Below are 23,573 nucleotides of genomic sequence, written 5' to 3' on the forward strand. Positions count from 1 at the left end.
AGTTTGGAGAGTGCATCATCAGCATGAAAAAGGCATGACGTAAGGATTGTCATGCATTATGATTGGTATGTGATCATCAGCCCCACCGCCAACCTCGAACCCCCCCCCCAAACACAGCCACAAGTCGATACCTTCTCGACTTGTCACCAGCCGCCTATTCAGCTCAGTCGGTACCTAAGTGTCCACTGTCGCCCACTGCCCAGTAGTGCCCAAGTAGTAGAACTCAGTAGCTTCAGACCTGCTACGACTCCAGTACTCGTAGATACTTACTCAGTTGTTGGCACTCTAGCCCTTTTTCCGCCCCCATCTTTCCTTGGTTACGGAGCTCCCATCTCCCTCACTCCCGCACCGATCCACACCCCAAATCATACCTACCTTGGTATCCCAGAAAACAATCCATCTGTCGCAAAACTGCGACGCACCTCTTCCTTTCCATCGTTGTTTTCGACCTTGTCAGGCGGGAGAGCTCACCTTGAAGCGACATGGGGCCTGTTATCGCTCTTCATCCCTTCGATAACCACTTCAGCCGCTTGGTTTGATACCTCGCTTCCAGTTCTCCCGTCTGCGATCCTGCATCATTCTCCATTGATCGCGTGGCAATTACAGCACCACCATCTCGAGCACCATCGCAACCATGAGTTTCTTGCACAGAAGGAGCAGGTCTGTGTCGGCCTCTGTGAGTAATCCCTTTCGGCGCCCCATTCGGTCTTGCCATCCAGTCCAGTGCTGACGTTTGCTCGACTTCAGCGGCCCCAGACTCCTGCTTCAGCTTCCGCCCATCTGGCGGCCACTCAGGCATTCCTCAATAGTCGGGCCTCGCAGGCAAATCTGTCAGCTTCTGCCGCTGCCCAAGCCCTGAGAACCATGTCTCCGACTCCGACCCCGGTGGATCAGATTCAGACAAAGCGCATGATTCAAAGGCAAGCCTCCTCCGGTTCTCTCTCAAGTTCAGCCCGGGGTCGAGGAAGAGGCGGCTTGCAGAGGCAAAACAGTTCTGGGTCTATGACTGAGAGGACGTTTAGAACTCCATCACCATCACCTGCGCGACCTGTCTCGCACTCAGGACTCCAGGCCCCTCCGCTACCGACTATTCCGCAACACTTTGCTCCTCCCCCTCCTCCTCCCCCAACGACACCGCCCAAGAAGAAGAAAAAGAGAGCATCCAGCCAAGAAGCTCCTCAACCTCGCGTGCTCTCACCACCACTGGTGCGACCATCAAATCGCGGCCAGAGTCTTGACAGGTACGGATTACCGCAGCAGCAACAGCCGTTGCCACCGAACGTTCAGAGGAATACCCCAGTCTCCCAGAGCAATGATCTTGAACGGGTTGATAGCCGGAACTCCATCAATTTTTCGAGACCTTTGTCGCCGCGACCCCAGTCCCCGGTGGCGCAATCCCCGATGGCGCATTCTCCGGTTATCGTGAACGGTGATCGATCTCACTTTAGTGACGTCGCACAAGCGATATCTCCTACCCAAGCCGCCGAGATTCAACACGACCTGGTGCAAACAGCAAACCAGCCCGTTAAGAAGAAGAAAAAGAAGGTGGCCAACAGTGCAGTGGAAGGTGGTCATCTTCAGACTGGGACAATGGCGAGCAGACCAATCGTCCATTCGCTAGAACCAATTCCGGAACCACAAATACAAACTCCCTCAGATCAACAGCCGCTTGTTAGAAAAAAGAAGAAGAAGCCTACATTGAATGGGGATGGTATTGAATCTCCCGCCACCGAGTCGTCGCGGACAGACTCGGACTCGGACTCGAATGTCGAGCGCAAGCGAGAAAGGAGAACCCAGCGAGCATCGGGAGTTTTGCAGAAACAGCCATCTATCGTTCGGGAGGACTGGGAGGGTGAACAGCAGGAGCAAGCCAGCCCACTTCATACCAGTCAAGGTGCAGATACAAACACGAATACTGCGCCGGAAGTGACACTTCGCAATCAGGTAAAGAGTCCTACGGATGCAATCGATCCTCCTCGGAAGACAGAGTCAGCCATCTCGCCATCCGCACCTAATCAATTTCGTTCTCCGCAGACGCAAGAAACTCACTCACAAGCTGGGCGTGAGGAATCGCCAGCTTCGACCAGTCACCTCCAAGTTACCGAACCCCAGAATACTCGGGGTACTTCGCTCAGTCCTTCACGGTCCACTCGTTTCTCGGACAGGTTGTCTTCAGATCTTGCTGCAGGGCGAAAACACGAGCCTCCTCCGCGGTCGATATCACCGGCTAAACCTGCGCTCAAGCATCATTCCCCCACACCAGCATTTTCTCGTGGCGAACCTCGTGGCGCTAGTGTTACCCCGAGTGAGTCCTCTGATATATCGAGCGCGTCAGCCGACGGTCCTCTAAAACGAAAGAAGTCTGTGCGGGTCAGCTTCGAGGTTCAGCCAGAAATAGTTGGTACCGCCGCGAGTGTCCAAAGTCCGGCAGATAGCCCGAGCAGAGAGAAAAAAGGATGGCTTGGCCTGGGAAAGGCCAAATCGACGCAGAACACCTTGTCTTCCAACGACGACATGGAAGTGTTGATGAAGCCACGCCCGCAACTTCCATCATTTGGAAGCGTTCGCGGCCAAAAGTTTAGAGATATCAACGATTCCAACACAACCCAAATACCGAGATCTCCTCCGGAAACTCGTGGCCCGCCCGCAGAGGGTAAGAGTACAACCTCCTCGGCGGCGTCTTCAGAAACATCGAGCACCTACACCTCAAATCTGGTAACAGGTGTATCAAGCGATCATGCCGTTGGGGCTATATTTGCTCAAGAAGCTCGGAAGACCTTGGGGCAGGCGTCTGCAACTCCAAACAATGAGCCCCTGCCACCCGAGGTAACATCCGTAGAAGGCATGGTGTCGTTCTCGGACGAAGAAAATGACAGTTCGGACGCAGAAGAGACGATGCCCGAGCCCCTTGCTCGCGGACCTAGCGAGCCGGAAACACTTGCTGGCACGAAGACTAGCTCTGCGAAAGCAACCGACCAACCTGTCTCGTTTGAACTTCCCCAGACAGAGGTACCTGTCGTCTCCGTTTCGCCACCTACTCCGGCTGAAGAGGCGAAACCAAATGACCAATATTTGGTGGAGGTGCCAGGAGGGTTCCCCGTGTCTGCTGACAACCTAGCCGGCAAGGGTGATGAGTTGCGCACAGTACGCAGAGCACCGCCCGTTGCGAGTGTGACCCCCGACCTGGACTCACATGCAGCCACGGAAGCCGTCGACGATGAAGTGTCGGACAATGATAGCATTTACAGCGACGCGGCAGAGGATCCCTCAGAGATGGAAGGGATGGGATTCGGCTCAATTGACGCCATTGTGGAAAGTCCCATTGTATCTCCGCCAGCTCTTCTTACTTCACCCGAGAGTCCTCTGGCGCCGGTATCATCTTCCAATTCTCACGATGCGCGGGGCGCTGGGTCGTGGGAGGAGACACAGGCTCACTGGAGCGGCATCGCAGAACAGACGCGATATCTCCCTAGCCAGCACACCATTGAGAACAGACCTGCACCTCCGACTACTGGCCACAATGTGCCGCAGCCGGCTCGAATTCCTGATCAGGAGCCTTTGCAAATGAGGACTACGGAACCTGCCACGATAGCATACAGCAAGATAACACAGCCTGCACAGCCTCGACCTGCACGTGCCCCTGCATCAAAATCATCTGCATCACAGCCTAGACGCAAGAAGAAGACGCCTGCTGCAATTGCTGCCGCCGCGTCTGTACCTGCGGCAGCGGCAGCTGCACAAGGACTGCCAGACTCACCACTGCAAAGAAAAATGCAACCGTCTGCCTATCCAACAATCGAAACTCATAACCTCGGATATGCTGCGGCCGCCGCTGCACCTTTCCGACAGTCAATGCGAGCCAGCTCTCCCCCGGATACCGAACCCGCGTTCCGCAAGACCATGCGTAACGAGAATCGCAATTCAATGCCAGCTTCAACCGTTGCCCCCCCGCAACAACGAAGGAGTCAGACATTGATTTCTACTCCACCAAATCAGCCCCGCGCAGCGCTTCAGAAGAAACATATGCCTCTCCCCGCGGCGGCCGCAACTTCTGTAGTATCGGCCCGGACACAACCTGTCCGGCCGGTCCTGTCGAATGACAGTGACTCGGAAAGTTCGTTCCGGAAAGCTCGTCGAAGCAAGTCTACTACAGGCGGCAAATATACAATGCGTAGAAGTATGAGAGGGTCGGACGAACCGACTTTGCGAGGAGACAGGCTCAATGGCGTCCGGTCGGTTTCGCCCGTAGGCAGGCGACCGTTCTCGCCCCCGGATGGCTCTCACACCATGAGAACTTCTATGAGAGGATCCATCGATAATGTACCGACGCTCCGTGGGTCGAACGACGTCAGGCGGTCATCGTCGATGTTTAGTCGCCGCCAGCCAAATACAGCCACTACTCTCTCAATGAGTCTCGGTGGGCAGAATAACCGGTCCCGTATCCTTGACTCGGACGACGAAGATGAACCGCCTCAGCGCAGCAAATGGCGCTCACGTTTCGCCGATGATAGTGACGACGACACGGATGTGCCACAATTTACACCGGTGCGCGGCATTCCTCGCAGGAATAATGATGCTGACTCCACCGACCTGGACGACAGCTCGGATGAGGAACGAGCCAAAACACAAGCTGCACCGAAACTTCAAATTCCCCAGGTGAATACAGCTGCACCCGCCGGCAGTGCTGAAGCCCTGTCTCCGAACAGTGAGAAGAAGCGGGGATTACTTGGAATGTTTCGCAGCAAGAAGCCAAAGGAGGAGTCACCTTCGCCAGTGGTTGAACCCCCTCCGAAGCCGCCCAAGACCACGGATACCAACAAAGCATCGCGGCTTGGATTCGCCTCAAACGCCGAAAGAGATCAAGCCATCGCACTTGCAAGAGCTAAGTTGGAAGCGTCGAAAGAACTGCAGAACCCTGGTGGACAACAGCATGGGCATGCCAAACTCCACCGTCGACACATGCCTGAACGTGTCATGAGTGATTCATGGCCGTTGCCTCCTACATTACCAACTGACAATGCTCGACCGAGCACTATGGATGGGCCACCAACGCGGAACGGGACGACGAGGCTGAACCAAGGCAGCATGCGCAAACCAAATGAGTTTGCCGAAGCTATTGGTCGCAGCGGGAAAAAGAAGAAGTTCCCCATGTTACGCAAAGCCTTTGGGCTGAAAGATTAACTGGCTGTTTTTCGATTTCATTTTCAGTTTGATGTTTTCCTCGAGCACAATGATACCATTCTCTGTCTCATCATTTGTTTCACACACTGCTTTTGTGATTGGAATACGCACGAGCTGCACGGTTAGTTGCTGGGATGTCAAATACGCAGGATCTCAAAAACGGTATCTAGAGGGAGTCAGAAAATCCGACAACATGGGCTGGATTTCTGCTGTGTGAGACGATGGAACTACAGAACATAATCAGGTCATTCCACCTTCATACCCTGATAATCAGTAATATATCTACCTTTATACGTACATTCATCGAGCAACAGGGGAACCTGACGAGCAGCGTGCAGAGGATGGAGCACATGCTGCATACCTTGGCGCATACGAGTTGCAAGCCATGGCAGGGTAGGCCTTCCGAGACGCCCGAAACGTTTTCCTATCACCAGTAGCACAGTAATTGTTTTGCTGATGCAATACTAGAGTCAGAGGATTTCTGGAACGGCGGATGTTTCTTCCTCTGCGACGACGCTGTCCGCGACACAGAGTGGGTGGCGACCAGAGTTACGGGGCTCGGGGGATCCTGCATTGAGGCAATGGAAGCCGGGGCGTGTGTCGGCGGTGATTGTCAAGCACGAACGCTGAGTCAGGATCCAGGATTGAGGTAAGCCGTCCTCAGCTAATGATTTGTTGGTGTCGAGAAGTTGTGGTTCCGTTGGCGAGCAGCGTGAACTCATATTGGGTGCATATGCCTGAAAGACCGACTTATGTCACTGGTGACTGCTGTCCAAGGGTTAGGTAAGCCCGACGGAAATATTGAAGATCAGCATGAGGCCAAAGGCAATCTCGATTGTGTTGCAAACGAGGAAATGTTAATGGGAGGCATTTCGAATTTCGGACCGTGGAAATACATCGTCGAACGTTGGGACGCGAGAAACAAGCCATATTTTTGCTGGGATTCCAAGCCGAGACCGGAATTCCCTGACTAGGAAGCCTGCCCGAGTGTTTCCGGCCTTGACATTGGCCAAGCTTAGGTACCTTGGGGGACTCTTAGGGGTATCTGCTGTAGAGATGTAGGGATGGAGGGGCAGCCCGAGGGGTGCCAGCGACCCTGTCACCCTGTTGCCCCACCTCCCGATCTCGAGCTGGTGGCGTCCCTCCCCTCCCTGTCGACTGCTTCGTCACAGGCCCGTCAGAATGAGACGCATTTGCTTAAAATCACCCGGCGCAGCCATTTTACCCAGAAGATTTTTTTCCCCTCGTCTTGATCAATTGAACTCCTTGGGCCATAGTCGCATCGCTGAAACCATCCCAAAGACCTAGCAAATATCACCACACCGAATTCCAACCATGACTTCCTCTCTCGACCAACTCAAAGCCACTGGCACCGTACGTTCTCGTCCCTCTATCCCGCTCCTCCCGAATTCCCGCCAATGTTCAACGTCGGATGAGGCACTAACCAAGCTCAATAGACTGTCGTCTGCGACTCGGGTGACTTCCACAGTAAGTTGTCAACATCTCAAGCCTGAAATGTTGCTAACCTGGTGCAGCAATTGAGAAGTACAAGCCACAAGACGCCACCACAAACCCTTCCCTCATTCTCGCCGCATCCAAGAAACCCGAATATGCCAAGTTGATAGATCCTGCGGTTGAATATGGCAAGGCTCATGTAAGTCGGACTTTCTCATGGATTGGGCAAATCTCATACTGAACAACGTGCACTAGGGAAAAACCATTGACGAGCAGGTTGATGCCACTCTCGACAGACTCTTGGTCGAATTCGGCAATGAGATTCTCAAGATCGTTCCGGGCAAAGTCTCGACCGAGGTGGATGCTCGATTCTCCTTTGATACTCAAGCTTCGGTGGACAAGGCTCGTCACATCATTGAGGTAAATTTTCAGCTTTCTATTCCCAGAACCCACCGGCTCACAATCCGCAGCTTTACAAGTCCATCGGTATTGACAAGTCCCGCGTCTTAATCAAAATTGCCTCCACCTGGGAAGGCATCAAGGCCGCGGAGATCCTCCAAAAGGAGGGCATCAACTGCAACTTGACTTTGATGTTCTCCCTGGTCCAAGCCATCGCAGCCGCCGAAGCTGGTGCATTCCTCATTTCGCCATTCGTCGGCCGTATACTCGATTGGTACAAGGCTGCTATGAAGAAGGACTTCCCTGCCAACGAGGACCCCGGCGTCAAGAGCGTGCAGTCCATCTTCAACTACTACAAGAAATACGACTACAACACTATTGTCATGGGTGCCTCATTCCGAAATGTTGGCGAGATCACTGAGCTTGCTGGCTGCGACTACTTGACCATCTCACCTAACTTGCTTGAGCATTTGTACAACTCGACCGATCCGGTGCCCCAGAAGCTCAAGGCCGATGAAGCCAAGACGCTCGACATTCCCAAGCGAAGCTACATCAATGATGAGCCCTTGTTCCGTTTCGACTTCAACGAGGAGCAGATGGCGGTTGAGAAGCTGCGAGAAGGCATTAGCAAATTCGCCGCGGATGCGGTCACATTGAAGGGCATTCTGCGGGAGAAGCTTGAAAAGGCCTAGGCGAATTTGTACGGACTTGTCGTGAAGATTGCTGAATGAGTGGCCTTGATTTTTAGGGGCAAGAACTCACGAATAATTCCCATCCAAACGGACGCTTCTAGATTGGCGGATGGCGGTAACTTTCCAAGAAAAAAGAATGGCAATGATAAAACACTGTGATACGAGTCGCTTTCCGGTGCTTGACGCCCACCTACGTACGGAATTACCAATAACTGTTCGGCACACCTTCTAGATGTGTGCTGCATCACTTGCTGCGCGTCATTTCCAAGATCCGTAGCCAATCTGACAACCATCGTGCCAACCTTCAACCACTATCACTTACGCCGTGCAGTCGGGCCATTGTACACACATAGGGTTCGCCGGCTTAATGGCTTACAATATACAGCTGCGGTGACAGCGGCATGTTTGTCCGGTGCTGAATCCGCTCATTGCTCCTACCCTGTCCGTGCATCCCGCCCGCCGCCATGAAGACCATGCGGCCAGGGGAAGCCAACAAACGAGGAAATGTGGTGACAGCACGAATCGTTCCTATATTCCTCCTTGGCATCATTGGATACTCATCATGGGTGCTCACGGATCTCGTGTGCCTCAAGTATCTCATCCACCCGAAACATTCTCTGCTTGTCCGCCGCGAGACCGGTTCTGCGATCGCCGTCCTCGTTATATTTTACCTTCTCCTGCTTGTCACGCTGACATGTTTCGGCCGCCTGATCTTGACGATCATAACAAACCCCGGCCTCATTCCGCGTGGGGAACAGTATTGGATTGAGAAAGAACAACAGCGGCGCAGCGGGAGGAGTGCACCTCGTAAGGAAGAGGCACTCGAGTATGATTCCACCAAGGGATATACATCCCGACACCTCCGCCGACAGCAGGATCGGGAGGCCCTTGGTTTCCGTGCTCAAGACTTCTGGCACAGGGACGTCTTCGTCTGCGGCTGGGACGGTCGCCCACCATTCTGCTCAACATGTTACAACTACAAACCCGACCGAGCACACCACTGCAGAGAACTCGGCCGATGCGTGCTAAAGATGGACCACTTCTGTCCATGGGTTGGCGGAATTGTGTCTGAGACGTCGTTCAAATTCTTTATACAATTCACATTCTGGGCAGCCCTGTTTTGCCTGCACACTCTGGTTGTCATGGCGTACTATTTCGCCAGACGCCGAAGTGAAGAGCCTGGAAACTTCATTAACGTGCATTGGATACTGACCTTGATCTTCGCGGCATTGTTCTTCGTCTTTACTGCAGGCATGTGTGGGTCCAGTTTGCAGTTCGCTTTCATTAATTCTACCACCATTGAAAATTTCACACGCAAGACCAAGGTCTGGTATCTGGCGGTGTACTTGCCGCCCAGGGTCCTGGAGCATTATCATAAATCGAACAGGACGGATTTGAGATTGATCACATATCCGAGACCTCCAGAAGAGCAGTTTCAGATTCTCAAGCAGCAGGGCGCAAACAAGGGGGATAGTGATCAGGACGTTACGGCACAAGCCACGAATGGAAATGTGACAACTCCAACGCTGCCACCGAGGGCCTATGATCCGCTTTCGACCACAACATCCTCCCCGAATGATGCCGTGTCATCACAAAAGACCACAAACAATCCTCCCTCTCCATCGGGTTCGCAACCCACCGTTTCAAGACCCACGAATCCTTCAAAAATGGAGACACGTGTGTTTGCCATCCTCGAATCCCCACCCGGTGGTAACCCGTTCGACATTGGTGCAGGGGGGAACTTTAGGGAGGTCATGGGTTATAGAGTGTTCGATTGGCTTTTTCCATTGAGGGCAAGTCCCCTGCTTGACCATAGTGATCCGGTGAGTATGTATAAACTAGGGTCTGTGGTAGAGAGTATGAAGAGGGGAGCTGGGATCGGGGAGGGAGCGGCTTCCCTGAGATATGGGGGGAAAGATGCTCATCCGACCAGCGAAAAGAGAAGCACAAAGTCCAAGGAAATTAAGAATACAAGTAGGCAACACCGTCGAAAGCATATGAAACGCAAGCATTCACGCCCGGCTGCGGACGAAGACTCTCGGGCGAAGCGTTGAGAAGATGGGTCAGGGTGCCTGGAGCCAACAATTCACGTTCGCTGGGTAATGCGCAATTTCCTTTCAGGGGAGACAGCATCTTACCTTACCACGCCAGGGTTGAGCTTCTGAATGTCGTTTTCAAAAAACTTGAGCACGACGGAATCATGGGTGCCAACCAGAAAGCCTGTGAGTTTAGTGGGCGTCTATATATACGCACAGCGGACGTCCTTTCATAGGGAATCATCTAACCGCCTCCGCGCCAACTCGCAGTGGCGATATGAGACCTGGGCGACGGGCATGACGATGCAGTCCGCGTACGAATTGTGATTACATTTACGGCCCTTCCCGCAGCGGCGGCGGCGGCGGCAGTGGTGTCGGGGAAAGGGATATGCAAAGGATTTATCTAGTCCCAAGATGAATAGATATGTGGGCAACTGTAATATCTACAGCCGGGAACTTTTTTGGGCTTCCCGGGACACTGAGGCACCGGTCATGTATGTACACCTTTTTTTTTTCTCTGTGGTTGTGGTTGATATCACACAAAGATCTTATTGGGACGCTTTATTGTTCGATTGGGTGAAAGCTGGGAGTAAACTGTAAATGCGTCGGCGAGGATGGCAATAGCATAGTGAGCCATGAAGACGATATATGCCTCTTTGATACCACGACGCTTCTGTTACACGCACACGCACACGCACACCGTACATGAATACTCGGTAGGTGTATTCACCCAGATCAGACCAGGTCGGATCAGGTCGGATCAATCGAAACAAAGGAAGTAAAGCAAGTATAAGTACGTAGGGTCGGGTGAAGATGGAGCGGAGAAGAACACGAGGGAAGAGAGGGCGGAGGAGATATTAATGAGCGAGGGAGGCGAGAAGAGAGGAGAGGAGAGAGGGGAGAGAAGAGAGAGGAGAGAAGAGAGAGGAGACAAGAGAGAGGAGAGAGAGTAGTCAACGACTGGATTTGTTCATGATGAAATAGATATCTCTTAGGCCGAGATAAACGAGTGGAATATACTAACGACACTATCTGAAGCGAAAAGATTGGCTGTGTGCTGTCCCTATCCCCGTCCATGCATGCATGCACACATGTATGCATGGGTATGTAGGTAGGTAGGTAGGTAGGTAGGTAGGTAGGTAGGTAGGTAGGTAGGTAGGTAGGTAGGTAGGTAGCCAGCCACTTGTATAGGTAGCAGCGCAGCGGATGGATGAGAGAGTGGTGGAGTTCCGCCTAAAGAACAAACGTGCTGTGGTTGTATCGTGTGGTGTTCCCCGATAGAAAGAGACCGTGTTGAGAGGCCAAAAAAAGTATTCCAGGGGAGAAACGATGGTGGGGGTGAAGTTGGTGAAATGGCTGGGTGAGTGAATGAGTGAATGACCCAGCGGGATGTCCGACTCGAAAAGATTGTGAAATGGGAATCTGTCTTGTTGATGACATCGTCCGTGACAAGGGGCCTGCAGAATGCTGGTGGCTGGCTAATGAAATATTTTGGTAGAGACTGAAGCCGTGGTTGTGTGGGAGGAGAGAGTTGTTGTCGTCAAAGATGGTCCAATGAGCGTAAACCAGTCAATGCCCAAAAGTGCAGCGTCTTTACCAGACCAGGCATGGGTGGTGTCAAGGCACTAAGGCCGAAAAAGATTACGAGGCTGGCTTGTGGTGAAAAACTCCCCTGAATGCTCAGAGCCTCGCCACCCGTCCCTTGCAAAGCGCCACACAATCAAATATCAGGACAATGTGGACACTTTGTAGGTCCACAAACGGTGCTTGTGCCCATGGCCAGCTCTATATTGTCGAGGTTGTCGCAGGCATCTCAATACCAATAGCTTTCTACCGCTACTTGTCGCTGGTCGACACGGGAGTGGAACGACGACTGGGGTGCGTGACTTGAGAAACCGCCTGACCAGGAGCTTGAAATTGATGGTCATCGCAAGTATTTGCTTGAAGATAGCTGATGTGATGGTAAGAAACCACAGCTGTTGTCTTTACCGCACCGTCAATGTCATCGTCTGTCTTGCAATTGACGCAGCGTTCATGCTCGCACACGCATTTTGGATTAGTGGCGACCTTCATAGGTCGGTTGTCGCATTTGCAGCATTGCCACAAGTCTGGCTGGTTCGTAGCCATGGCTTGGCTCGGGAATGACAGGAAGCAGTGATGAGGAAGTGGACTTGATGTCGATCGAAAAGCCCGTGGTTCGCGTACGAGCGGCGAAGGACGGCCAGCAACTGTATCAGGGAGAGCAGCTGCTCTTGAGATGGTACAAGGGACGCAAGCTTTCGTTGCAATTGTGGGTTGAAAAAGGAGTGAAATCGAATAGGTGGAAGGATGAAGGGACAGAAGAAAGGAGAATGCTTGTTCTGATATGGTAGACTGTGTAGACTGGCGAAGAGAATGTACATGACCTACCTTCGAGACTCGATGGGATGGTCTTATATCTCGAGCGAAGGACTTGAAGGCCAGAGTGATAAAGTGACTTGAAGGCCAATTTTGCCTCGTGAGAGCATGGCGGTGTTGAGTGAGTGCAAATTGCACCATGCTGTCGTACGCCATTGGTAGTCTAGAGCATCAGCCCCCTTCGCCAGCCAACGCCTGCTCATCTGTCGATGCCGACAAGCTTGCATTTTTCATGACAGAACAACCCAATTGATCGAATTCAGACGCAGCAACGTTTCTGATTGGAACAGACTCCGTCCTCTCTTCACTGATGTGAATGTATAAATGGAGAAATCTGCGCCGCATTCAGTTGTTCCGTGCATTTGATGACTTCGATATTTATGAGCACGCCTTGTCTCGGGCGAGGCTGGCTTGATTAGGGGGGGCAAATCAAAGCTACCGTACTGTGGCAGTGACAGGCGTCGGAAGAGTATGACGTCCTCAATACTTCTCAGCGCAACTGCTAGGCGACTTCAAGCGACGTATGCTGTAACATTGTCCCCTGCTCCAACATCCGAGATTAGAGAGCCTTGCCAGCTGTGCCCCATCTGTAGATTGCCGAGGGAGAGCCTCGCGGCACGGTCTACCAGAAGTACCATACTTACAATGTCTACACCTCGCCGGTCTCATAAACTTCACAGTGCTTCAGAAACAAGCAAAATTTCATTTTGCTCCATGTATAGCACAGCCTTGCGGCCCCACTGTAGAGACGCAATTGGTGTGGAGGAAGAAGGCAACTGCCGTCAGCTGTAGATGAGTCTAGCACCAGCTCGTGAGGCGGTCTAGCGTCACTGCGGAGATTCAAGAGTGGAATCGTTCTGCATCAAGCACCATCAAAGAGACGGCCAGCAAAGAGTAAGCTGTGGGACGAGAGTTGAAACTCTAGACTGTGGGCTCTTGGATGAGCCCGCGCCCAAATGCCTTCCGCGAAGCTTCCGATCACGAGTGCTTTGCAACAAGGGCGATGGTGGTCATGTGCTGACACGCCAGGTATTGGGCAATCTTCTCTTGAAAAACAGAGCATCAGCATCGGCAGAAAATTGTCGCAGTTTTGCCAACTGGCGGATGGCAGTGCGAGCGTGGGCCTCTCACGCCCCGAATAGGATCCCTTCCGCTCATGGGGATTTTTGCAGCCTTCCTGGACAAACTTTAGTGGCACAGAGTCTTCGGGAACCGGATCTCGGAAGGAATGGAAGAATTTTGCTGAGAGCAGGTGGGGTGCTGCTCTGCGCCCGACGTCTGTGAATGTGAGAGAGGCGCCGAGAGGACGAGGATGCAACACTATTCCTTGCTTTCAAACGCCTGAAATATTAGGGAATAAAAGGCAAACGCGCCTGTAGTTTTGTCGGCAGTACACCACTGTCACGGGGTCAGCTGGGGGGGGGGGCCAACGGGAAGAAAGTCCCAGGGCTAGAAGATAAAGGGACTGCAGAGGTGGTCGACTGGAAATTAGATTGGGCAGCAGCTCATTGATCGACGTACATTTGGTAGCAAAAGATCACTTTATAGTTAGATTGATTGGGCAGGACCGGTAGCACTGTCCCAGTCTTGAGAGGCAACGATTTTCGGACGGGTGTGAGTGGTGCCTGATATTGTTTGAGAAGAATGTGAAGATTCAGTGGGAGAGGAGCAAGTCTCGGAAGACGAGTGAGTCATTGGATTGAGAGCAGTGGATAGAGTCAAAGAATAAAAGAAAGAGAGAGCAGGTGTAGGCAGATGCCGTGCCAGTAAGTGTATCTGTGTACCGAGTATGTGTGGAGAGGTGGATAGCCAGATAGCTCAGGACCAGCGCGTTGGGTATCGAGAAAGAATTCGGAGATGGAGATGGAGAATGGCGATGGAGCTGGCTGGACTTGCACTGGCTCCTTCGAAGGCACTAAAAGGGTGGTCCGGGGGTGTCCCGAGTAGATAATAATCCAACTCGAGACAAAGGCCTTTTTGGGTGCCCAGGTGCCTATACCTACCTAGTAGCTTTGGGCACTCGGGGAATGCATGGCGCCATGACATGACGTCGGGCTTCAAAGCTTCGCTTTCAACTTTCGGTTCATCCCCTGTGGCATTTTTTCCAAGCCCATCCAACCATCCAACCATCAGACCCGCGAACCCGCCAGTTCAGTGGGTTGCACACTTGGGCTGCGCCCGCACCCGGAATGTCCTCAACTGCCCATACATAATTGATTCGGCCGCTCCGACTTGTCGACTGTTGTTCTCTATCTCAAATCACACCTCTTTTGTCCTGTACAGCTGGCCAAGGTGTTTTGCCATTCTGCGAATCCTTTGCTGTACCCGACAACGGCGCTTCCAGAAACTACCACTCCCACTTCTGTGTGCGGTGTGAGGTGAGCCCGAATCCCCTCCCTCGGCCCCAACCCTGCCTGCTTCAATCCATTCAAACCTCTGGCCCCCGTGGATCGCCCAATCCTTGCTGTTCATCATTTCACGATCCACCCCTGAATGACCTCTAGTGGTTGTGCGAGTACGACTACACTGACATCAGGCCCTTCCGTCCCTTCTTGACGCTGGCACAAACCGCTTCTAACATGAAACCTTTGCTGACCTTGAGCCTCTTCAGAGTTCAGTCCTCGATAGTACACCCCGTTCCTACAACCCTTCCTACCCTGCCACCGCTTGTCTATAGAATCATTATCTACAAGTACGTCGATTTTGGCTGCCAACGTCCGATGCCTGGAAGAAAGACTTTTCACAACAACGGCCAACCGACATCCTCACAATGACCGAAAACCGCTACCGTCCCAACTCACCTCCCCTTGGACGTCGCTACCCTGACCACCGGGCTTCGACCGGCATGGTCATATCCTCCTCCTTCGACCCTCGGTTTTCCTCGTCCTCCCAGCCTCGCAGCTTTATTGATACTTTCCCTGCTACGCGACATGGGAGTGTTTACACTACTCAAGCTATCGCAAGGAAAACAGTCCTTGACGATCCTCACTCAGGCGGAGGCTCAATAGTGAAGACCGAATATTCTGTGCGACCAAGGACCAATTCCACACTGGAGGCCCGCAGACCTGTGAACACCTTCACCGAACGCCGCTCTTCCCCGCCTCGAATTCGTCCAGCTATTGTTAGTGGTCCCTCTCGTGATGATCCACGAAGCCCAGTGGTTGCCTCGAGAGAGGATCGCTATCTTGTTCCGGCTGCCACAAGTGGTCGACACCATCATCGTCATGCGAGTGCCACCCGTGCGGAGCAAGACCGTCTATTACCCGCAAGAGTCAGCCGACAACCCGAGTATCATCGTCGTGGTGGATACAATGCATATCCATACTCTTCGGCTCGGAGTCAACTTCAGGATGAAGGCTTCTCATACACCACCCCAAAGGAGCAATTTTTGCAAGAATCAGCACGGCCTCAGAGGCGAGAGAGTTACAGCCGATCAGAACGACCGGTAAGCATTGCTGGGTTCTCCGAGTACAGATTGCCTGCAAGGAGAGACACACGGGATGTGCCGCCGACGTCGTCTACCCGTGTTCTCGATCGAATCGACAGGAACGAGCCACCTCGATACTCCAGTGGTCGAACGAGCGACTTAGAAGACCGAGGAGATATCCCCCGTCGTCGTCACTCCACAAGAGCACCCGTCTTGCATCACTATCCCGATGACGGCACCATGTCCGCGCGTGAGGAACGTGACCTCCGACTCTTACCTAGATCCCATCATGACCGTCTAGAGGACGATGACAAACCTCTGAAGCATAGGCATCGTGATGAACGCAATAGAGAGGCGTTGCGTGAGGTTCCGCGCGAATCTGAACGGGTCCGTGAGCGTGAGCGGGACCGGGACAAAGAGCGGGAGAGAGACAAGGACAGAGACCGGGACCGGGACAGGGATCGGGAGAGGGATCGCGACCGTGATCGAGATAGAGACCGGGAACGTGACCGCGACAGGGATAGAGACCGGGATAGGTATCGCGACGCTGACAAGTCTGGCAAGCCTCGAAGTCGCGAGAGCAGCCCAGAGCATTCGGGACTGCGGAAAGGACTGGCTGCAGCCGCAGGGCTGGGTGCGGTAGGCGCCGCTGCTGGTGCCGCTCTGAAGAGTACTCGTAACAAGGACGACGAAGAGTCAGAAACCGATGATCGCAAAGAGCGAAAACACCGAAGACGACGACACCACGATGAACCAAGTCCAGACGAACTTGCCGGACGCATTGAGCGTGATCTTAAGCTGACCAATGGAGATCGTGATCCGCGCCGGCGCGACGACGATCGGGATGCCGACGACACAGGTGATCATGACGACCGCCATGAACGGCGCAGACACCATCGACATAGGAAGCAACGAGACCGAGCGGACCGTGCGCCCGAGTCAGACACCACCGAGGATTACGACGGTAAGGACACCCGGCAACGCCGTGCACGTGACCAAACATCTTCCCGTGACGAAGATCAAGAGGTGCCAACAGTTCTGGAGCAACGAACCATATCCCCAGGCGAAGATGATGATGACCGTCCTCGAAAGGTGCAATTGGTCGAGCCGGCTGAAAAGAAAGAGGAATTCAGACCGAAAGGTATCCTCAAAAAACCACGAGAAACACCTTTCCCCGAGGACCCAAATCCTACACGAGAAGGGGTTGCGCCGTTGAAGGACGCCCACAAAGATGGTATACCACCAAATGCAAGGTGGACCAAAATTAGCCGAGCGCTGGTGAACCCGGAAGCCTTGGAAAAGGCACATGAGAGGTTTGAGGAGAGAGACGATTACGTGATTGTCTTGAGAGTTGTTTCGAGGGAAGAGATCACAAAGCTGGCAGAGAAGACGAAGGAGATTAGAGGTACGTACATGGTTCATATCTCAAGCTGGGAGGCTGTCACTAACAGACACCCACAGAGGCTAGAGAGCGCAAATGGCAAGCTGAGCTCGAGGAGAAACGCCGGCGCCGTGCGGAAAGAGGCGAGTATAGCGATGAAAGCAGCGACGACGAATATAGCGAGGAGGAAGGACGTCCGTTGCGTGCTATCGAGCAACCGCCTCCTGCTCAAGGGTTGCAAGGTGACCCTAGAGCGTACCTCGCGCAACAACAGAGAGTGGAAGTTCCTGTTGTTGCCAACACCCCCCCTGGACAGCCTAGTACCGCAACAGCGCAACAACCCCTTCCGGCAACCGGAGCATATCCTGCCCCGACCCAGCAGCCGCAGCAAGGATTGCCTGTGCCAGACATAAGGGTTGAGCCCACAGACGGTACTTATTCGACGAATGTATGATAGGATGTATGAGCATGAGAGATGATTGAATGAACAATGAAAATAAGGCTATGTTGAACGAGGAATCTTGTGAGCGCTGCCTAGGGTGTAGTGTTAGCTATCAGAAGCCGACGCATTCTGTTTCAGACAATGGGAGAAGAGCAATCATCAGAATTGAGAGCGAGCGATGAGAACAGAATTCAGCTGCGAGATGGATGCCAAACGGGGCCAGAAGAGGTCTGTGAAGCCGTGGACAACTAGAAGCGGATGAGATCCTTAGCTTCGACACAAGGGAAGCGGCGAAGATTAGATTATTGGGCAAGTCGAATGAAACATTTTCCTCTGAAAGACGTTCTTGAATAATAATTGGTAGTTTCTTGTATACGAGGGAGTTATTATGGGTGAGCAGGAGAAGAGTGATTAGTCATGTGAGAGTCTTTGCAGTCCTGGGTGAGTCGAGTCAAGCCACATCCCTCTGAAATAATCTCTTCTGTCAGACAAGTGCAATTTCGCCTTCTCCCGGCTACAGTTTCCCTCACATGACATCCGTCTTCTCCCCTTGGCTGTCCTGTCTCCCACACCGTCTATCCTCCTGGCATGACTTTTACTCTCGAACAGCTCTCCAAGGGTGTAACAACAAACCTTAACCCGCCGCCGCACCTGTCAGCATCACGCCTCTTTCTGGGCGGGACATGCCATCGATCCAGTACCATTCGCACAGGTCTTCCATGGCACACCTTATTTCGAGAATTGGTTGGCTGTCCGAGCGATCCTCCACCCCAAGGCCGGTCGTCCACCGAATGATAACCCTCGCCCTTCCGCCTCCCCGGCTCCGTACTACCAGCCTCTACTGAAGCTAGTACCTGAAGATCTTCCCCCCTCAGCCGAGCAAGCCCTGGCCATTCCAGCTCTCCATGCCTCGAGAAGCCTTCTGGTGGCGAAACTCGTGGAAAAGCGTGGTTGATCGACACAACACGTTATCCGCATGAGTTTTCCGGCCAAGAAGGGACCTGCCTTCCACGCTATCTGTCAATCAATGTCGCAGTCGAACTCAAGGAAACAATCAATCTAGCAGCCGCGTGGTGCAGAGCAGGCATGCCACTCCAGACGGAGCCGGGGTATCACGACTTGTAAGCGAAAAAGATCACCAGCGATATCTGCTCACAGATGTTCTTTCTCTCAGAGGTAGATGGCTTCAAAAGAGATGGATATGCTGCAACTACCCTGTTGCCCAACCAGTCAAGCGGTAACCTAATAGCACAGGACTGCAGATGTCCGAAACCTGTTTAGAAAAGTCTGGTGACAGTACTGTTTTGTTTGGGTCCGACGCCATGGACCTCTTGGTTCCACCGCACACTTCGCCAACGTTGCACTGTCGTCAAGACATTTCTGCAGATCGCTGCTGATCTGCAGTCCCTCAAGTGGGCTTTGTCCCTTGGTATGGAGCTGAATACTTTTCGCAAAATCTTTTGAGGAGTGAGGTGCAGCTGGATACTGTCATCTCTTGGGTGGCCGCCGTGCCGCCCCAATCACTCGGGCCAGTGGTGACGCCGATGAATCCGCACCGATCGCCGCCGTCACCGCCATCACCGCCAGGAAGCTAGATCCGGAGCAGGGGCACCGAATCGTCCACAAGCTGAACAGCTGTGCAAGGAAGATGATCTGCAGCAACTGTGGCGCCAAATGTTCTAGCCATGCGTGCCATGCTCAGACCTCAGTGTATCCTTTCCTTTTCTGTGTGGAGCGGCAGTGATTTTTCATGGTTTGTGTCCTGACCATCGAATCGCAGTCAACTCGAAGAGCTTGCCGTCAGCTAGTCTTGCCATCTTCCGGCAGAAAGTGATGTTCCGATCAGATGGTACCGTCCATATTGAGCTGAGAGGGATTGCATTTCCTCAGTCCTGAAATTTGCCACAACGCGATAGGTCTTGGTGACCTGCAAGTAGCAGGAGAACAGACGGTTTCATTGCGTACGAATATAACCCAAGGCCCCTACAGCAAAAGACCCTCGGTTCTTCGACGGGTTAGTTCGTCGTGGTCCACGATCTAGCAAGAACATACTCACTCTATCCCGAGATCCCTGCTATGCATGCTTTGGCGAGTCGCTCAAGAGAAGCAGCCATGCAGGTCTTTGAACTGGTCTCCAACGTAATAAGATCAAGAACGAAAGCTGACTTCACAACATCCTCTGTGTGTATCGGGCACACAATATAAATTTGGACCTCGCTATTCAAAAGGTCTCCCGGGTAGCGGCCGTGGTGACTTTGCGTTACACATATGCTCTTTTGGGTTGAAACATGTCTACCTAACATACCTGCTCGTACAGGCTGGTAGGATGAATAATTGCAGGTCCACTGCGGCACTTCCTACAACCCACCATCAAGAACAAGTACAAATTGCTCAAGGCCAGCTTGACAAACTGGTTTCATGCAGTGACTATGTACCGAGCATACGACTGATTGCGTCTGGACGAGGCAGGACGCTAACAGAGCAATCACGTAAAGCAACCCCGTCCTTTCGTGATGACGGCAACCTTTTTGGAGGGCCACAAGCGCGAGTGCTAACGCACACCGGAAGCACAAAAGCTTGGTAGGCGTCGGTGATGCTTGCTCACCTGGAGAAGAACATGCGATAGGGTCTAATAGCATCTGGTGGGGGGCTTGTCGTTCCTTTTTGCCTAGGGGCGACCACAACTAGGTACTTGTACGAGCCAAAGGCGGGTCAGCAACTCCTTGTACAGTGCCGAGTACTTGGAGTAGTCGTCGATAGGTACCAAGGGACGAGGTACGGTCCTCCCCAAGGCGCTGGTGGCTTGTCCACTACTGACTTCATCCCGTCAGTAGCAGCATCCAACTCCCTCCCTGAGTCAAAAGTGTTGGGATCATTCCATGCACCCTGAGGCATTGTTTGCGGGGAGGGAAGCTGATCGAGATTGGTCTGACGCAGGTCTAGAACATGCGACGCTGGTCAATCAAACATGCATATAAACGGGCGTCAGAAAGGTAAGTCTTTGCGTGTCCACCATTGACCCTGCAATCAGTCGCGCTTGAAGATGCCGAGAGGCTGGCTGATTTTTCCCGAGATGATGTCGAGATATAGTGCCGGGCAAAGGGACACACCAGCTCCATCTCAATCCACTAGATCCGCCCTGAAGCCGTGAACACTCGTCGCTACTGTATATCGGATGGCGGGAGGCGCGAACGATATGACATGAGATGATAAAATTCAGGACCGTGTACTTTCCACTGCCGACCATCACGACTGAATGACTTTGCGACAGAAGCGAGTCGTCTTATGTGCTTAGGCAAGATGACTTTGAACACGGGCCACGGTGAAGACACCTCCCGTGCCGCGCTGGCTTTATTCCTGTGCAAGCAAATTCTCATCGAGGTCGGCACTGTCTTCCTCCGAGATTCCTTCTGACAACACCTCTTCCATGGTTCCACTGGCATTACTGAGTGCCAATAGCGACAATGAGCCGCCTTAGTTCACTCGGTGCTGGGAGCACAAGTCCGTCGGCTAGTAACGGTGTTCGCGAGAAGGTGGCCCCAAACCGGCAATTGATATCATTGCATCCTATCTTTACGGAATGAATTCCAGAGGGTGACACTGACGCAGCTCTCAAACAAAGGCATGCGGTCAGCGAACACTCCTCCCATCAGCCTTGTGTGGTGGTGGCAAGATCTGTGCGAGACTGAGAGTGGCCACTTCTATTATTAATGCTTCTTGAGCCGAATTGGCAATCCGTGCTACTCATATGTGTATATTTATAATACAACTTGGCCTGGGACTGACCGCAGAACAATCCGGTGGCCCCTGTGAGCATCAAGTCTGAGTGTATTCCTGTCAGCTGCATGTCGAACAAGGCTGGGTAAACAATCTATTTGAATGTTTGATGTTGTGGGAGTTGTAGGACGTCGTGAAGAGCTTCCTTCAATGCAAGTTGCAGCAGGGGTGTGAGTTGGATCCATGAGCTTTGCATGCCTGCTAGCCAGTGCTAGGAGGTAAGAGCCGGGGGGGTGAAGGGCGGTGCCTAGAGGCTCCAAGGGAGCCGACCAGGGCTAACGAGCAGGAGAGCGACGGGCACCAGCAAACACCCCGGTCAGCGCAGGCTTGAGCGACGGGGCTATTCGCCACCCTTGCGTCGCTAGGGCTTGCTGGGGTCGATCATTGTCAAACTTGGCGGACTTTCATATTGGCCGTTGTGGTCGTCAAGTCGTGACATTTCTTGCTGCGCACCTGAACATGCTGATTTGCCCCAGTCGTGGCTACAACGGGGAAAAGCAACAAAACTCTGTGTAGCTCTCGAGGTGCGGGTACATGGAACCAATGACAAGGCCCATTGTCGCCAGCAGAGACGCCTACGTTGCGTAAGCCTACGCATCACCGAAACTCCAGCTATTCAGTCATTATTATTTTAAAAGTGCCCATTCAGGTAATCCAGCTGTGGGAAGTGGGCGGGGGGTGGGAAGAGGGAGTGGTGATGAATGGGGCGTCCATTTCTCCCCGAGATCGACGCTGCTAATAGCCAGAACCAGGATCAGCGCCGGGCCACACATGGCAGTTCATGCTCACGAGTCGTATTGCAGGGCGGGCCTAAGGCTGGTTCCGGCATAGCTTGAGGAATGGCCACAAAGTATCACTCGCCACTGAGCGGAGACGATTTATTGGAGACATTTTGGAGTTGAGCTTCTGAAGAAAGCGAAGGAGGCAGAGGAAGCAGCGGCCGAGACTCAGCACAGCAAGAAAGTCCAGGGATCCAGGTTTGAGAAAACAGACGACAAACAAACTAGGTCTGTAGCTCGACGCAGACTAACGTCGAGACGTGCAGACAGGAGACCTCTTTTTCCGTGAGAGATGAATATACGCGTCGAGAGCGGCCCATGTGTGGATCTGGTTCTTTTTCTTCTGTTACCTTTAATCGCACGAAGATCGATTTGAGGGCTCGATTGCCCTCGATGACAAGGGTCGCAGGTTCGATCGCAGCAATCTCCGCAAGCTGATTGTGATTCGAGAGGCGTGGTAAAATGGCTTTTAGAGGCGTCGACCAGTCTGTTGCAGATGTCGATTGAGGGGTGGAGGGAGGAGGAGTAGGGGACTTGTTTGCCATCTTGACCGGGGCGCTGACTGGACAGGTTAGTCGACTTGCGGACTCCCTACTTGGGTACAGACGAGCCGTGCAGAGATGTGTTTGCGTGTTGCATGTTATAGTATAACCTATTGTGGCCAAAGCTGCATGGTAGGCTGCAGTCAGAACGACTAGTTGACTAGCTTGATGATCGCCGGAGCGCCGTTGATGACCTCTAGGCGTTTCGAGTTCAAACTCTCCTGTGGGCCACTAGACATGTTTTGGGGCATTCAGACCCCGGTAGGACCCAACGAGTCCCGGTAGGCTCCAGCGGGGCTCGCCGTGATTGCTCAGAGGGGGGAGGGGGGAGACACTGGGGGCCATTGGAAATTACAGGGATTCCCACGAGACGCGAGAGGCCAGTGCGCTACCACTTCCCTCTTCCCCCCAAAGAACACCCTGGAGACCCTCCAGAAGTTTATTCGGGGGAAGGGCAATATTCGTACCTACTACCACTTCGACACTGGGGGCTTCAATTGAATCATTACCCGCATCCGAAGTGCGAAGGAGGTACGCACGGTACGATATGCATGGACTCGTAACGACAAAGGACGAGTAATAGGTACTCGCTAGAGAGTGATATACAGAGTAGGACGAGAGGTTACGATACCTGTATGGGTACTCCTCTCCCGAGCGTTAGCTGATGGCAAACTGAGCATCTTGTTGACACTTGTATTGTCTGATATTCTGTTCGGAGTAGAGCGGTATTATCGGCGTCTCTTTTTCAGCTGAGGGAAGAGCAGAAACGACAAACAACGGTAGGAACTACTGCTGCTGCTGCTGCTGCTACTGCTACTGCCAGGTCTAAACCGTAGTCCACTGTCTCCATCTCCATCCTTTTCGTCAGTCACTCCCGATCATTCTTCCCGTTAAGCTGCCAAGTCATGGTTGATACTGGATACATATTATCCTCTACTAGTGAGCAATCCCACCCTCTCAATACGAGTAGTCCTTCCAGCCAGTCCCGTTGCTGTTACCATTTGTCGAATTGCGACTTTCTTCATACCGCCGCCTGTTTTTCACCATTATATTCCCGTCGTAACG

At 52.9% G+C, this 23,573-nt stretch overlaps 4 protein-coding genes across 4 annotated transcripts; all 4 read left to right on the forward strand.

Moving 5' to 3' along the window:
• Positions 1-634: 634 nt before the first annotated feature.
• AYO20_00944 (hypothetical protein) lies at positions 635-5,181 on the forward strand (the record flags this gene model as incomplete). The annotated part of the gene is made up of 2 exons (XM_022639251.1): positions 635-676; positions 757-5,181. The coding sequence occupies 2 exons, from the start codon at positions 635-637 to the stop codon at positions 5,179-5,181; spliced, it is 4,467 nt and encodes a 1,488-aa protein (XP_022504559.1).
• A 1,335-nt stretch (positions 5,182-6,516) lies between these two features.
• AYO20_00945 (transaldolase) lies at positions 6,517-7,727 on the forward strand (the record flags this gene model as incomplete). The annotated part of the gene is made up of 5 exons (XM_022639252.1): positions 6,517-6,555; positions 6,639-6,669; positions 6,717-6,835; positions 6,892-7,056; positions 7,107-7,727. 5 exons carry the CDS (start codon positions 6,517-6,519, stop codon positions 7,725-7,727), a joined length of 975 nt encoding a protein of 324 aa, XP_022504560.1.
• A 464-nt stretch (positions 7,728-8,191) lies between these two features.
• Positions 8,192-9,781, forward strand: AYO20_00946 (hypothetical protein; the record flags this gene model as incomplete). The annotated part of the gene is made up of 1 exon (XM_022639253.1): positions 8,192-9,781. The coding sequence occupies one exon, from the start codon at positions 8,192-8,194 to the stop codon at positions 9,779-9,781; it is 1,590 nt and encodes a 529-aa protein (XP_022504561.1).
• Positions 9,782-14,930: 5,149 nt separating this feature from the next.
• On the forward strand, positions 14,931-17,422 carry AYO20_00947 (hypothetical protein; the record flags this gene model as incomplete). Its single annotated transcript, XM_022639254.1, has 2 exons — positions 14,931-16,992; positions 17,049-17,422. The coding sequence occupies 2 exons, from the start codon at positions 14,931-14,933 to the stop codon at positions 17,420-17,422; spliced, it is 2,436 nt and encodes an 811-aa protein (XP_022504562.1).
• Between the last annotated feature and the right edge of the window lie 6,151 nt (positions 17,423-23,573).

This window comes from Fonsecaea nubica (assembly GCF_001646965.1).
Source record: "Fonsecaea nubica strain CBS 269.64 chromosome Unknown Scaff4, whole genome shotgun sequence".
NCBI lineage: Eukaryota > Fungi > Ascomycota > Eurotiomycetes > Chaetothyriales > Herpotrichiellaceae > Fonsecaea > Fonsecaea nubica.